Below are 16,583 nucleotides of genomic sequence, written 5' to 3' on the forward strand. Positions count from 1 at the left end.
CACACACACATACATATATTCACATACACATATATAACGGAGATAATTAATTCCTTTTTAGATTTTATATTTATCAAATCATAATATCTGTTCTCAGGTTGTATGTGCATGCGTACACACACATTTTTTCGTGTATAAATTTGGAAAGGGACATTTAGTATCCCCAAAGAAAACTCTAAAGCAAAACTGAAAAGTGCTGGTCCAGCCCCTTGCCACCCTCTGGCCCCGTCTCTCAGCCTCAGGCTGTGTGTGCTCTGTTCCAGCCTCTGAGCCCTCTCCTCTCTCTGCTTTGTGGGGGGTGTTGTAGGTTAGCCTGTGGCCCAGCAGCAGCTGGCAGCGGGAGATGACTGTGCTCCTCCGACAGCACGGAGGTGCATTTTAATCACTGGGAACATATGCATGGTTGGGAAATGTATTTTTGGTGTGCAGCCTACATCTAGTCTAAATGCTAATTATGAGAATAGCTTTAGCAAAGTACTTACGCCTGATTTGACTTGAAAAAAAGGACAGTGGCCCATGCATCTTTCTTAACATGCAAGTTCACTTTTCTTCTCCAGGGATATTTCAGAAGGGAGGGAAAGCTGGCAGGGAAATTGCTATGCAGTCTGGCTTACACACCATCACCGCCTCCCAGGAAGGGACAGTGATGACTGTGCTTACAGGCGCCTTTGCCCACAAAGAGACACGCTCACTCTTGCACAGTGAGAGGAGGAGGATGGGGCGGGGGGGGGGGGGGGATGTAGAATCCAGCGACGCGGAACATTCAAGCCTGAAGGAATTTGGAGTCACAGACTGATCCAGTTGAGCTCCATGCAGAGGAAAAGATTAAGAGGCAAAGGAGCGAGTCTCCTGCCCCTTGGAGTTAGTGAGGAGCTGTCTGTCCCTCCATCCATTTTGAAAAATTGCTGCTCAGTTCTTATTCTGTCATTCTGCAGACACTGCTGAGGCCTATTAGCATCCAGTCTGAGATCGTAGATCGTTCAGGACCTACTATGGTGCAGGACACATAGTTCGTGCCCCAATACATTTTGTTGAATGAATGAAAATCCCAGTTTACTCTTACCTGATGTTGGTTGTCGGCCATTGGTTAATGGTAATTGATTCATGTCCTGATAACAGAATAGGCTGGGGGTACTTGAAGTTGGCACCAAAAATACTATGTTAAGTCTTCTACATAAAAATGCCCAACACCCCAGGTCTTCAAAGGCTGTGCATTGTTCTCCTAACCTGCAGTGATCTCTTTTTATGTTGAAAATTGTAAATACTGTTTGTGAATATGTTGAACTTACTGTAAAACCTGCAAGTCAAACCCATCATAGCCTTTACTTCTCTGTGTGCTGAGATTTCCAAGCCTTGACGTTGGCCCTTTAATTTTAAGTAAAATTGCCGTATTAATATTCATAGGTGAGAACAATTTTAGAAGAAAATGGTATAGTGTAAAACTCTTTCGTGTTTCCGAAAACTTTGCTGTCTGAATGTCTGGTTTGAACTGACTCCTGTCCTGTTCTGGCACTCACTACATACATGGCCCTGAACAAGTTCTTAATCATTGTCCTCTCCCTGAGCCTCAGTGGCCACATCTGTGAAATGGGTTACGTCAGAGTAGTATTGCAGATTTATGAGAGGGTAAATCCGCAGCACCTAGCACAGGGCCTGGCCCAGAGTAAGTGCCCAGGGGATGCTAGTTTTAAAAAGCCCATCCACTGGCCTGAAACGCGCCCGTGCATTGTCTCTGGTATGGAAGAGCATGGTTCTAGCCCATGGGGTGGAAATCGTGCAGCATGTGGTGTCTCACAGCCTTCAGGGCAGCTGGGGAGGGGCAGCGGTCTCAGCCTTTGCCACTCGCTTTGGGCAAGTCACTGCCCCTCTCTGACTTCAGCTTCATCATTTGAAAAGTCAAAAGACGGAGTCCCCGTCCACCCCTGAAATTGTAGATACAAATGAAAAACATTCACTGAATTGTCTCCCAATAGACTGGGTGTGCCTCGAGGGCACAGATGGTAGCCCGTTCACTCTTCTGTGCATAGTGCCCAGCATATGTTCTCAGTGAAAGTCGGCGGGAAGAATGAATTTACGGCACAACACAAACTCGGGGATGTACATTCCCCATATTTAGCCTTCTAGCTCTAGGTTGGACTTCCAGAATGGTGAGAGTTGCTCTTGGTATTTTTTCAATGTAACATTTCTTTTTAAGGGTTGAGAAAGTCGCCAGTGGTTGATCTGGGCTGAGATGTGAAAGGAAGGTCTCTGTTCCTTAACCTCAGGCCCTCGGCCCCTCTGCCTCTCGAAGGCATGGACAGCAGTTAGATTACCTATGGAAGGGCTTTCATTTTTGCCACCTCACTTTATGGGATAGGTACTGATCAAGTGACTTCTTTTTTTTTTAATGTTTCATTTATTGATGTATAGCTGACATACACTGTTACATTAGCTTCAGGTGTACAACATTCACATACATTCGTTCACATACACAGACGTTCGTAAACATTGAGAAACGGTCCCTGCTGTAAGTCTGGTTACCATCTGTCACCTTACAAAGTTAATACAATATTATTGACTGTATTCCCTGTGCTGTACGTTACGTCCCCGTGACTTCTTTTTTAACGGGAGGAAATCAAGCACAGAGGGACTCCGTGATGACCTCGAGATCGCATAGCCGATCTGTGGCATAATTGGGATTAGACTCCAGGTATCCTAAGTCCCATGCAAATATGCAAACCTCGGTCCTTGGACATCTTGTAGTGTCCTTGGGCTACTGTGCATAGCAGGGGTAGGTCGGCTACACTAAGGGCACTACATTCCTAACAATTCTGCTTTTGTTTGTTTACACATGAGATTGATGGGTCAGTTTTGTTTGACCAAAGAAAGATACCGTGCCAAAAGAAAGGTTTTTACATCACTAAACTGGAACATCATCCCAGTTAGTTTGTAAAAGGTCACAATTAAAGAAATGATTTCTACCCGAAGAGAAGCTTTCGCTCATCTGTTTCTCTCTCCTCTTTTCTCACTGTAGGTTAACTGTAACGGCTTCACAATTGAAGATGAAGAGCTTTCTCATTTGGGATCAGCAATTTTTCCCGAGTAAGCTGAGTTTGACTTCACTTCCTTTTACTTATTTAACACTAATTAGATTTTTTTTTTTTTTTGATTTTTTAAAATAACCTACCTAACTGCATGTGGCAGGCATGAAACTCCAAGTGGATTAAGACACCTTTTTAATTCTACTAGGTTTCAAAATATTTCCCATACATTTAGGGAGCCAAAGGTAGTAGTTAAGAGAACAGTTGCTTGTTAAGTCCTGCTAAGTAGGGAGCTGTTATTAAAGAATCCTCTCTAGTGTGCTTAGAAGGAACAGCCTGTGCCCTGCTGAGAAATTTGCCTTTTGCATATCTTTGGTTCTGGAAATCTTTGGGTCTCTCACACTCAAAGTGAAACACTAATTGCCAACCAAGCATTGCCATAGGCTAACGCAGAGACCGTATCCATCTGTTCCTTCTGAAAAATACTCGTATAGAAACAGCACGGTTTGGGAAGGAGACTGTGCTGAAGTAGTGAACTTGGAAAATTTCAAGGAACGATACGATTCTTCTTTACTTCAGGGATACTCAAGTAATTCAAGAAAGGCTGGCCAGTTGACTGTTGGAGATCTTTGTAGCTCTGACTGTAATGGATTGCCAAAAACGGCTTTGCCCCTTGCCTCTGATGGAGTGGGTATTTTCAGAATGCTTCAGTTCCCTGAAATCAAGTCCTCCCCTCACAGATGGAGCAAAGGAGCCTTTCCTGCATCCCCTGAGTTAATCCACCCTGTGGGTTGGTGATGTTGCTTAATATATACTAGAGGCTCCTTTGGCTTTGGGTTGCCGAAGGTAAAGGAGGCACCCACACACTTAAGCACGGAGGACATGTGAGCTCCTGATGGGTCGGTCTGTTGCTGCCCGCGTCTGCACGTCCGATGGGTCTGAAGGATAGAGAAGCATCTCTGTACAGGCCCACATCTCCTGAGCCACTGCCATCGGCTTTCCTGACTGGCGAAACAGAAGGTTGATTCACACAATAGTGTCCTTGTGGCCAAAATGGTGTCATCTGCCGTTTGAATTCTGATAGTGAGGAAACAAGGGTTTGGGGGAAAAGCTCTTTTGGACTTTTGCTCTTGGGAAAGGGAAGGAGAAAAGGTAAAGGCCGTTAGATCCTCTTTAGAAGGCTCTTACAGACAACTTCAGACATGGAAGAAGCTCTGGAATGTCTCTCCTCTCAGTGTTTTCAAGGCTAAGAGCAAGGTTAAGGGTGGTATTTGAGGGTTTGCCCTTCCCAGTGATCATCGCAAGAGAATGATGCCACCGAGAGCATGAATGTTTCAGGTTCTTTGCCTTAGTGAATTACCCTCACCTTTATTAAAAAGATGTCCAGGAGTCTGGCTTGTTGAAATGAACGAATAGTTCTACAAAAGGTTCTAGAAAGCTGCTTTTCCTCTAATAACAATGTTCAGCGCATTTGTTTATCAGATTTCCCAGGGCCTGATCGCCTGCCCACCACTTGTCAGCAAGCTCGGTGGGCTGTCATGCGTGGCGGGGGTGACCCTTGCTAAGGACAAGACGAGTTATCACCGGCCCAAGGCCAGCCACACACCCCATCACTCAGGCCTCTGGCAGCTGGCGGGTGGGAGAGGGCCACTCCCTCTTGAGTACAGCAAACCTGGGGCAGCTCACCCGTCAGGCTTCCCGGCTCTTTGCCCATTTGGCCCCGGGGCAAATAGGAGAGGGGTTTTGGTTGCCGAGGGTTCAGGCAAGTGACACTGGCCATCAGAGCAAAGATACATATGGATGTGAGTGCCCATATGAGCCCCAGTTTCCAGGCAGTTTTAATTGGGGGAAAAAATCCCTTTGGGCTGAAATCGTATCGCCATTGTGATTTCAAAGGCAGCATTTTCAGAGATCAAGCACTTTTTCCCTGTAGTTTAGAAATTTCTGTTCTCAGAACTTTGACCTTGATATAATCAGAAAGCTCAAAGCCCCTCGCATAGGCGAATCTCTCTGTCCTCTCCGTCCCTGAAAAGCAGACAGTAAGCAGCAGGAACAGTAATGTCCCAATTTTCCAGATGAGGAAATTGAGGTGCAGAGAGAGACACAGATAGGCTTCTGAGGGCCCCTCTGGGGACCACAGGCCCTCCCCAAGGAAGCTGGAGTCTCCCACAGGGGCAGCCTCTCCGCATCTGAAGAAAACCCGTTAGAAATAATCCACTAATAGAAAAAGCTGCTTGGAGACAGCAACCCGTTTGTCCTGTGCCGTGTCCTCTGGAGCAGCTTGCTACGGGGGCTGGGTTTGGAGTCCTTCCTCCAACAGGAAGGAATGTTCCTGGGAGTTGTTGTCGCTGCTGTTTTTATTGTTACGTGTTTTTTATTTTTGGCTGAGATACCGCTGTTTGGAATTGTGAATTTCGCTTCTCGATACTGTTAAAGATGTTAGGTCCGATTATAAATAACACGCAGAAAAACAACCTCTTAGAATATGGTAGCCAAATGTTAGGTTGTTTTGTGGTTTTGTTTTTGTTTTTAAACATCCTACCAAGATCCAGTTCCTGCAACTTCATAAGTAAATAGCCAGGGATTTACCTGAACAGTCTGCCTGCCTTCTTGAAAAAATTGGGTTTTCTCTTCTGATTGACAGCGTTGCACTGATGAATCATAGTTGCTGCCCCAATGTCATTGTGACCTACAAGGGGACGCTAGCAGAAGTGAGAGCTGTACAGGAAATCAACCCGGGAGAGGAGGTGAGTGCGTGGCCCCTGGCGGCTGTGGCCTAGTGCTTCCGACGGCTGTGTTAAAAGGCGGCGTGGAAAAATCAGTGTGGCCTCCATGGACGAGAGTGGCTGTGAATGACTCTGGCAGTCACAGTGTGTCCTCCCTTAGGCCCTCCAGGGTTAGTGATCAGATCTGCGACCTATGGCTTAGACTCCCACACTTTTGCCTTCCAGTTTGGTGCTCACCATTTCCATATGTGGCTAAGAAAAAAACAGGAAAGAATAAATTTGAGCTAAATTCCTTACAGAGATTTGTAGAGCTATACAGAGAAAGGAGACTACCCAAATGACCAAAATGAAACCTCTTGAGAGTTTCTATATTCCTTTCTTTTTTAAAAAATTTTTATTTATTCAGAGAGAGAGAGAGAGCAAGAAAGCATGAACTGGGGAGGGGCAGAGAGAGGGAGAGAGAGAATCCCAAATGGGTTCTGCACGGTCAGCACAGAGCCCGACATGGGGCTCGAACCCACAAACTGAGATCATAACCTGAGCTGAAATCAAGAGTCAGACGCTTAACCGACTGAGCCCCAGGCGCCTTGAGAGTCTCTGTATTTCTGTTGCCAAATAATTGAGCTTGAGCTTTTTTTTTTTAATGTTTTATTTATTTTTGAGAGAGAGAGAGAGAGAGAGACAGAGCACGAGTGGGGGAGGAGCAGAGAGAGAGGGAGACACAGAATCGGAAACAGGCTCCAGGCTCCGAGCTGTCAGCACAGAGCCTGACGCGGGGCTCCAACTCACAAACTGTGAGATCATGACCTCAACCGACTGAGCCACCCAGGTGCCCCGAGCTTTTTCTTTTCTGATTAGTGAACTTCCTCCCCCAAAAGGTCAACACTCTTGTTATCTAAAGAGAGAAAAAGCAACTGACCAGTAGCTGACAAGTTAAAGCTCCAAGTGACACACATCAGCATTTCACAACCCATCAATGCCACATCTCAACTCCAGAGAGACCGTTTTTGAGGACTGCTGTTCAGGTGGTGGCTTGTACATACTCTCAGGGCAAGTAGAGGCTGGCTGTGACCGAGAGGTACCCTCCTTGTCTCAGGGACGTGGAGAAACCCAGGTGTTCGGTCACCTGTGCAGCGATTCCCTCCCCTTTCCCACACACTGCCTCCACAACTACCTTCTAAGACGCATCATCTCCAGAAAGCTCAAAAAGGCTGCGTGGCAAATTGCTACATGAATGCTTTGTGTTATTAAATGAATAATAAAATCTCTAGCAAGGACACGTGGATTTGTAATCACACCCTTCAGAGTCAGGTTCAGTTTGGTGATCTCCACTGCCATTTCAAGGTGCCTATCTGGGTATTTTAAAATTTGAAGACTGTGATCTGTGTGCCAAATGCTCGAGGCCTTGGCTTCTCTGGAAGTTGTTAACCAGCCCACAGCCATACTAGGAGCTGAAGTCCAGGGCACAGGTTAGACTTCCTGTCGTCTGCTTCATTCATCAGGACGAGGGGACCCTGTTTTGGGCTGGGGCACCTTGGGTACCAGATGTCTGGCGACTGCCGTTATGCCTCTTCTGTTAAAATAGACCCATCTCAGCCGGCCGGAAAGTGAGTCACCAGGCTCCAGTGCTCCCACAGGCTGGCTGGAGACTGAGCGGTTTGTCACCTAGAAGGGCTCTGTCTGGGCCAGAGTGGCGACACTGAGCGGCCTCTGTCGCCACCTTCTGGGCCCTGGTGTCTGTTGCGTCTTGTGTCCATCAGTCATTTCAAAGAACTGAGGCAGCTCTGGCCACGCGAGGCCAGGCAGGGCTGGCTCCTGTTGTTGGTTTGCCCTCACGCTCCGACAGATCTGAGATGCAGTGACCCCGCTTCGGGGAAGTCACTGCCTTGGGGGAGACTTGCCCTTCAAAGAGGGTGTCAGATGAGCTGCAGGGTCTCCGGTGCCGCCCTTGGGGTCTGGGAGAGCTTGGCTTGGCCGTGCCTGCAAGCACCTAGCCCCGCGCGAGTGCCCCCTGCCTGCCTGCCAGTGCCCGAGGTTACTGGCACGCGGACGGCTTTGTGACATCCATCTGTTCAGTCAGACATTTGCCTGATGGTGTGGGATGCGCAGCGAGCGCTGTCCCAGTGAGTAGATAATGGCCAGTTAAATGCCCGTCTCCTCCATATGCTCCAAGCCCCGGTTATAGACCCCGTTTGAAAAAAGCAAGGACGGGAGAACCCAGTGAGCCCAGAGGCAAGACTTTTCCAAGTTCTCTGGCCCAGCTGGGTCAGGCAGCAGCGTGCTGGCGTCCTGGAAGCTGTGTCCTCCCTGTGCTGACTTGTCCCGCCCGCCGGGCCCAGCTTCTTGTCCCGTTGCCAGCTGATGGAAGGGAAACCTATCAGTGTGTATGTGTCCATGCTTCCCCCTCACCCAGTGATGCATCTGGGCCGGCCCAAGCTGTGCAAGACAAGAGGATAAATAAAGGCCAGGCAGAGAGAGGCCAGGCCCAATCTCAAGGATGATAGAGTCTTTGCCCAGTGGGGCCTTGGCTTCTACATGTGTGACGGCATCATGTGCTTGCTGGGACAAGTCCACAGCTTGCTGTCTTCGGGGAGGCCGGGGTGGGGAGGCTTTCAACCCTCCAGTTTACTGTTTGGTGGGCTTCTGGATTCTCTGGAAGGTGGGAAGAGAGGCCCTCTCTCTCCATCACAAGGAGGTGGACAACACTGGGGGACTGCTGACATTAAAGAATTCAGTGAGCTAAAGGGAAGAACATACCCCAAACTGTGGCTTCCTCAGTGCTCATCCCTGTAAGTGTTTGCAGAGCCACAGAAAGGATAAGGAGCAAGTTTACCTGTAGCAGCTGGTGTTTTCCACCTTTCGGACCCTCTCAGGTTTTCACCAGCTACATCGACCTCCTGTACCCAACCGAAGACAGGAATGACCGGTTAAGAGATTCCTACTTCTTCACCTGCCAGTGCCAGGAGTGCACCACCAAAGACAAGGTAGGCCGATGGGGTCAAGGTGCTGACCGTAGCCTGCGTCTCAGGCCCTCGCTGCCAGTCGGGTATCCTGTCTGACTTGGGTGTCTCCTCCTGCAGTATTTTTCACATGTCTTGCCAAGGTGGCTAGAAGGAAGCTAGTTACACCAGGCCTCTGTTTAAAGCCGATCCTCACAGCTGATTGAAACATTTCCATTTCACTGTGCACATAAGAGAAGGATTTGCCAAATGGCTATTTCTTGGAAAGAACTGGCTGCTTAAAAGAGAGGGAAGGGGAAAAGCACACGAGAGGCTTCCCAACCTCTTCACGAGAATAAGGAACATTTTCCCTGGCATTGCCAATATCATTTTGCCCATGCCACCCTCCTTATTCTCTTGATTCATAGATGTGTGGACACACATATCTGCCCATAGCAAACACACTCTAAGTGTGCTGCCTGGATAAGGACTGTCTAGAAAATTCACATATATATATATATATATATGTATATATACACACACACATATATATATATTATATATATTACACATATATACTACACATATATATTACACATATATATTACACATATATAATATATATTAATATTTATTTATTTATTTTGAGTGACAGCGCATGAGCAGGGGAGGGGCAGAGAGAGAGGGAGAGCGAGAGAATCCCAAGCAGGCTCCGTGCAGTCAGTGCAGAGCCCTGTGAACTGTGAGATCATGACCTGAGCCAAAAACAAGAGTCGTACGTATAACCGATGGAGCCACCCTGGCGCCCCTAGAAAATTATTTTTGTTTGTTTTTGTAAAAAGGTGATGGAGTACTAGGTTTCCCTTAGATGCGTTGCCCAATTTCCTTTCATTCTTTTGTAACTTTAGAATGGGCAAGTCTCAAAATACACTGTTTGAGGGGTTTCCCCATCAGTGTCATCTCCATGGGAGATAACACCTTGCACTTGTGGACATTTCCCCCAGGATAAGGCCAAGGTGGAAATCCGGAAGCTCAGCGATCCACCAAAGGCGGAAACCATCCGTGACATGGTCAGATACGCACGCAACGTCATCGAGGAGTTCCGGAGGGCCAAGCACTACAAATATATCCTTTACAACTTTACAACAGAAGTTTACTGTCCCTCGCCTTCAAGAGGTGCCAGAGAGCTGGGAGGAGGGAGCAGAAGGGCAGGTGTAAGGCTTTGAACACAAAAGAATGAATGGCTCCCAGGAAATGTGGGAAGAATTACTGACCACCCATGACTTGGTGTCAGCCATGCCCAAGTTTTACGATGTTGATTTCATCTTCTTTCTCCTCGTTTCACTAGTTTGGTCAGGAGCTGGATGTGGGGGAGGAGTTTTATTATGTAAAGTTGTGGAGAAGAGTTCCTTGACGGCCCTCATTAATTGGGTGTCATACTCCAGGCAAGCGCAGCACGAAGGGCTTTGCTTACATTATTGTACCCAGTCCTCACAGGGACACACAAGAACACACAATGTTGCCATCCCCATGTAGCAGGTGGGAACAGACTCTTAGGTAGCAAGTAATTTGCCCAAGGGACAGAGCCCGCCAGGATTTTTCCCCCGGTCTGCTGACTACCATAATCCATGTTCTTAACCATTACATTCTAGCATTTTCTTGGGCTGAAAATTTCCCCCACATTTACACTGGAGGAAATTGAAGAAAGGCATGTTTTGTTTTGTTTTTTTCTTAGCATAAAAAAGAACTTTTTCTTCAGAAATGCTTCAGCCGAAGTACTGAGCTTGGGTGAAGGTTTAAATTTAACTAGAAGGTTGAGATTGGTGATCCTAAACATGGTTTACAGCTGACCTGAGGGTCTGTTCCCTGGGGCTAAAAGTTTTCACATTGTGTTTGATAGTTGAGGTCTTCAGTTTTCTTCTGAAGTTTGTTTCTTTAAGAAAAAAATAATTGCCAGGGTGCCTGGGTGGCTCAGTCGGTTAAGCGTCCAGTTTCGGCTCAGGTCATGAATTCATGTTTTGTGTGTTTGAAAATTTAAAAGAATTTTCTTTAAAAGAAAAAAATAATTGCCTTTCACTTTTGCTTGGCTTTCTGTAATTGACTTTTGCAGAGGGCGAGGGTAGGGGCGGAGTGTACCCGAGTAACGGCTGGACCCGGCCTCTGGAACTGTCCAAGCCGAGAGGCCTCAGCCTGTCCTTTCCTTAACGCCAGAGCACCCCCTAGTGAGCTGCTGGAGATCTGTGAGCTCAGCCAGGAGAAGATGAGCTCCGTGTTCGAGGACAGCAACGTGTACATGTTGCACATGATGTACCAGGCCATGGGTGTCTGCTTGTACATGCAGGACTGGGAAGGAGCCCTGCGATACGGACAGAAGATCATTAAACCCTACAGGTGATGGCAGTGGCTGTTTCTGATCGTCTTAGCGGGGAGCAGAATTTGGGGCTTGGAAATGTGTACCTCGGCTGTGTTGTTTTCTGACCACGCTGTGTGGGAACATGCTAGAACAGCGTTCTCTCGCTGCACCCACACCTGGAGGCACAGGTGCAGGGTGCTTCTGCATCAGGCCTGGCATCTGGAAGAGAACGCTTGTAGAGGCAGGTGTGAGGTTATGAAGGGGGTGCTGGGGCAAGAGCCCTCCCAGGGCCTCTCCAGGGTGCTGTATCCAAAGTAGTTAATTCAGATCTGGATTAAAAAGCCACTGGCTTGTTTCTTTTTCCTCCTGTGCCTTCCAAGGGAAACACACTTATTACCTGGTAACTGGTGGTCCCACATCCCTGCTTTTCCATCGTTACTCACACCATCCCCTTCTTGTGTTTTTTAAAATTGCTTCCCGGTTTGCAAACAGGGAAGTGCCGGGACCATTGAGTTGGCTCTGGTTGGTTACCCATTATCTACCCTGCTAGTTCTGAATACAGCAAGTTGGATTTTAACTTAGAGTAATAATGAATGTCGGCCCCGGGGAAGTTTCCTGTCGAGAGGGTTTTTAAACCTTAAAGTGTGTGACAGATGGAGGTCGTGGCAGTTTCCTCTGGCTCCGATTAGCCATTTCAGGGCTGGGAGGGCCTAGATCTTATCAGTGGGGCACTTGTTAAACACCTTACCATTGTGCATTTGCAGTGTCTCGCCAAGACCAAGTGGCTCAGAATCTCTGGGCATTAGCTCCGAAATCCCTGTGCCCCAGAAGCACCCCAGGTGTTTCTCCTGGATTTGAGAAGCCCTCAGTTCTCCCTCACTATCCAAGGTTGGGGACTGTAAAGTTTGGTCTGGTCTGGATTTCCACTGCCTTCCCCTTCCCCTGCGCTACCCTGACTAGCCATCAGGGGGAGCTCAAGGGAAGCCAGCTCCTAAAATCTGCTCTTGGAAACAATTTGCTACATCACAGACTCTCTCACAACCTATCTTCTTCCTGAGGTGGGTGACAAAGTCCTCTGGGCTTATGCATAGAGCCTTCTGTGAGATCTAGAGGGAGGGAGGGTAGGGATGAGAGAGAGAGAGAGAGAGAGAGAGAGAGAAAGAATGAGAATGAATGAAATAATCTTAGCTTTGTGCTCCCTCTCCCAGCTGGGCCTTGCTCTGCTGGACACTTCCTTAGCTTGGTGAGCCCCTCCCGGAGGCCAGCTCTGGCTTTCTGTGGGGACACTGGCACCAGCGCTTCCTCCAGGCAGCGTGCTGCCTGCCCAGGAATACAGATAGAATGCGTCATCTCGTATGGATGGATCTTGAGCTGTACAGACGGGTCTGTAAATAAACACCTGCACACACACGTACATTCTCTCTCCCGTCGTCCTGTGCCACCCATAAGCTGCCTCCTGCTGTCTTTCCTAGGCAGGCCCTACCAGTCGGCCTTCAGTTAAAACCAGACAGAGAACGGGGCTCTGGGTGGCTCCATCGGTTAAGCGTCTGATTCTTGATTTTGGCTCAGGTTGTGATCGCACAGTTCGTGAGATCCAGTCCCACATTGGGCTCTGCACCGACAGCACAGAGCCTGCTTGGGATTCTCTCCCTCCCTTTCTCTCAAAATAAATAAATCATCTTTAAAAACAATAGCTCCCACTCCCCCAAATTATTCTCTGCTTTTGAAAACAAAACAGAGAGAACGCCTACTGTATGTAAAGCCCTCTGCTGGACAACAGAGAAAGCAAACCCAGAGGAAGTAGGTGTTCTTCTGACTTCAGAGAGCTGACAGCTTTGTTAACTCAAGTGACAGCCATCGAGTGTGACAGAAAGTTGGGTTCTTGAGACACACGGGTGTGTGTATAACACTGACAGGCGTTCTGTCTTTTTGTGAGCGGATAGGCCTAATCTGCCAATGTCTGTGAGGAGACAGGCCCAGATAAATGGGGGATTCACTTTCAAAGATGTTTTCCCAGTGCCCTGCTTTGAGTGCACCTGAAACAAAAACCTGGGACTGGGGTCGAATGTCATGTTGTCGGTGTTTTTATGCAGGATTTCTCCTGCAGTTTTGATGTAGCTTTTCAGAAACACACACACTTGCATGAAATGAAGCGCGTCTGCGTGCTCAGACAGGGTCGAACCATCCACGGTGTCCACCCAGAATTTGCCGGGGCCTGGAGGAGCCTGGCTGCCATGGGGTCATGGCGCCTGGCCTGCAGGCTGCTTGGCGCCCTTTGACGGTGGCCTGTTATCTCCTCTCTTCTTCCAGCAAACATTACCCTCTGTACTCCCTCAATGTGGCCTCCATGTGGCTGAAGCTGGGAAGGCTGTACATGGGCCTGGAAAACAAAGCTGCTGGAGAAAGAGCCCTGAAGAAGGTGCGTCTGCAACATGAGGCTGGGGGTCCCGGCGCCCCGCGGCCCCTTTGTCTCCTGCCCTCGCACCTGGTTGGGCTGAGGGACTGAAGTCATGGAGAACCACCCAGCTCATCCCTCTAGCAGGGACGTGGGAGGCAGGGGGTTGGGCAGGTCGGGGTATAGTAAGTGATGGAGCCTTTGCCTTGTCTGTATCTGGGCCCTCCCTTGGGGGAAGGGCTGCACACACTGAGAGAGGCTGGCTGTGACTCTAGGCACAGCCCGAGCATGGGGGGATGGGGGTGCCGCCCCCGGCCCGCATGAAGCCCTGGAAGTGGACAGGGGCCACGGGACGGGTCAGGAGACTGTGGTGAGGGAATCGTCTGTGTGTCTGCCTTTAGGACTGGGATTTATGCTGCCCAGTTGAGGTGAAATCAAGGCAGTTGGATTGAGAGAGTTCCTCAGGATTACGATGATGCGTTTGCAGTTTCTAAAGCGTACTGAAAAACCATCATCATTGTTCATCAAGTACCAGTCATGTGCCAGGACCCTTTCAATTCTCACAAAAATGATACAGGTTTTCTGGTAGAAAAATGGAGATTCAGTCGGAGGCCTTCATTCAGACTGGGGTCTTCCTGAGTCGAAAGCTCCACTTGCCCAGGCTGTGACCAGCACACAGGGGACACCAGGACCCTGGGCATGTGCCTCCCTCAGTGTTTGAATGCTCTGTGCTGCCGGTGGGTGAGGGGGCCTGGCCCTGACCTTGCACCTTACGCTAGCTGGAGTCACCGTCCCGAACATCAATTCTCGTTCTTTACGTAGCAGTTAACAGTTGAGGAACTGTAATCTTTGGGTCAGTCTGTTGATCCTGTAAGAGAGTGTCTGTAAAAGTTGGGGCCAGACTCTCTCAGACTTCCTGGTAGACTACTTGGGAAGATGGTATTAGGTCCCACATTCCAAATGGAAGGGTCGAGACCTGACCAGGCTGGCAATGTGAGCTAAGCATGCACTTTTCTGTTTTGAAACCATAGAATTTACCTCCTAAGATAATAGATTTGTTGCCTTGGTGAGTTGAGGGAAAGTGGGCCAGTTAGGTCAGAGTTGCAAGGTGCTGGTGTTTAGTAATGAGGTACGAGAACAGTGAAGGACGAAGTAGCTCCGAAAAAGGACTGTGAATTGTGAAATGAACACAGTAGAGGCATTTGGACAGGACATTCCCGAGTGTCCCGAAGGCTCACGCAGTCCCTTGGCCTGCCTCCTTTTGGTTTGAGATTTAGGAAGAGAATGGTACAATGGAAAGGATCATCTATCAGAGTCACAGGCCATCAGAAATTCCCTGTTCGGGAATTTAAGTTTTTCTCTCCGCAATGGACTTGAATACAGAACAAAATAAATTCTTACCGATAACATTTGGTCTATATTTCCTATATGCTGGATGCTGTTCTAAACACCGTATGTGTACTGACAACTCGGAGGCATCATTCTTATTTCGCAGATGAGGAAAATGAGGCGCGGAGCAGTTAATTGCCCAAGGTCACACAGCTGGGAAATGATGGAGCCACTGGCACCTCTTCGGTTTATATTACTTCACTGTAAAGATGCCTTATTAAATATGTTCTCTCCAGCTGCCTCAAATGAAACCTGCAACGACTTTGAAGTTTTTGGTTTTGCTTTTGTTTTTAAGAATGTGTATTACAAGGAAAGCATGCATTTTTCGAAAGGGAAAAACGACTTAGTCGTGTCTTAGAGATGAGCAGTGTCGACTAAAATCAAAACAGGTTCAGTATGAAGTTCACCGTGGCCTTTTCTGTTCCAGCACTGCGTGTACTGGGTTCAGTGCAGATAATTCTATCCCTACAGCATTTTCTACTGCAAGATCTAGAATGTCATGAGATCAGTTTCTCTGTATCATTTCTTCAACTGTTGTAGAATGTTGTACTCGGCAGTACAGATTGGTCATCAGATAATGGGTGACTAGTTGGTCATCAGATAATCTTGTCTATTAAGAAGAAAAGAGAGAAAAGAAAAGGAAAGAAAAAAAAGCCAGACTCTGGAAGAGAACGTGGCTCCAGGAGCCAGGATGTATCCTGTGCCTTGGAGCAGAGAAGTCTTAGCTGGAGTTAAGTTAGCCCAGGGTGCAGGTTAGGGGAGGGGGAGGGGCTGCCTTCAGGCTCTCAACCCTTTCCTCGTCTCCGTCTTTCCTAGGCCATCGCGATAATGGAAGTGGCTCACGGGAAAGACCATCCGTACATTTCCGAGATCAAACAGGAGATTGACAGCCACTGAAACTACGCCTACATGTTAGTTTTTATTTAAATGTTAGTGCAGAAGCCTTCAAGGATTTGAATATTTCATTCAAGTTGTACACATCACTCCCGCATTTCTGTAAAATCATTGGAATGAAAAACAATACCTGCCCTTAAACCTTACACATGGCCCCCCCTGGAAATTGGTCTTAATCTTTAATCTTAATACCAAATAATTTTTGAATGCTTTTCTCCCCCCCGCCCCCCCAAGAGATAATGGCATGGTTTCAAATATCATATACTTTGGAAAGATTGAATTAAAATATGCGATTCTTTTCCCTTTCATGCCTGTTCTAATGTGCTGAACAAATCTGGACGATGAAAGAGAATAAAACAGATAATGGTATCGGAAGTTTGTCTTTTCTTCTGTCTGTGGGGAGGATTTCAAAGTGGCAGTGGAGGCCGGGTGTGGGAGTGCGGGCGTGGGGGGCAGGCGGCCACTTAGTCTGTAGTGACTTTCAGGGATCAGTGCCTGTGGAGGAGAAAAGAGAGAAGGTACAATTAAGTGACCTGCGTACCACCCCCGCTCCCTGGGCAGGAGAACGTGTCTGTCTTGAGTCATGGGTCTAGTATCTGGAATCCCTTCTGTGCATAAAGGTGCATCTTGCATGCTTGGCTTCCTTGGCTTTTTTTTTTTTTTTTTTTTTTTTTTGTCCTCTGTCTGAAAGCAGACTTTCCATTTCTCATTTCTGTTGACTGTTCTATGCAGTACTGTCCGTGTTTGGAAACAATCCAGGATAAGCTTGAGAAGGAAAAAAAAAATTTTTTTTCCTTACCAACTCTGTGTTATTGAGCAAACACTGATCCCTCCCTGCGCGGCCGGCCGGCAGGAAACCAGCTCCCC

General features: G+C 47.9%; 1 protein-coding gene across 2 annotated transcripts in view; it reads left to right on the forward strand.

Moving 5' to 3' along the window:
- SMYD2 (SET and MYND domain containing 2) overlaps positions 1–16,085 on the forward strand; it is a 50,799-nt gene extending 34,714 nt beyond the window's left edge. Inside the window, exons 6-12 of one of the 2 annotated variants that reach the window (XM_025920995.2) lie at positions 3,014–3,081; positions 5,665–5,767; positions 8,620–8,730; positions 9,690–9,810; positions 10,902–11,076; positions 13,349–13,457; positions 15,639–16,085. In XM_025920995.2, the coding sequence (XP_025776780.2) occupies positions 3,014–3,081; positions 5,665–5,767; positions 8,620–8,730; positions 9,690–9,810; positions 10,902–11,076; positions 13,349–13,457; positions 15,639–15,719 (768 nt within the window). In that variant the 3' untranslated portion in view covers positions 15,720–16,085. Of the gene's footprint in view, positions 1–3,013; positions 3,082–5,664; positions 5,768–8,619; positions 8,731–9,689; positions 9,811–10,795; positions 11,077–13,348; positions 13,458–15,638 lie in introns of both variants that reach the window. The other variant, XM_086694541.1, reaches the window with a different exon arrangement.
- The last annotated feature ends 498 nt before the right edge of the window (positions 16,086–16,583 follow it).

The sequence above is a fragment of the Puma concolor genome, chromosome E4 (assembly GCF_028749965.1).
Source record: "Puma concolor isolate L17-30 chromosome E4, mPumCon1.1.hap2, whole genome shotgun sequence".
Taxonomy (NCBI): domain Eukaryota; kingdom Metazoa; phylum Chordata; class Mammalia; order Carnivora; family Felidae; genus Puma; species Puma concolor.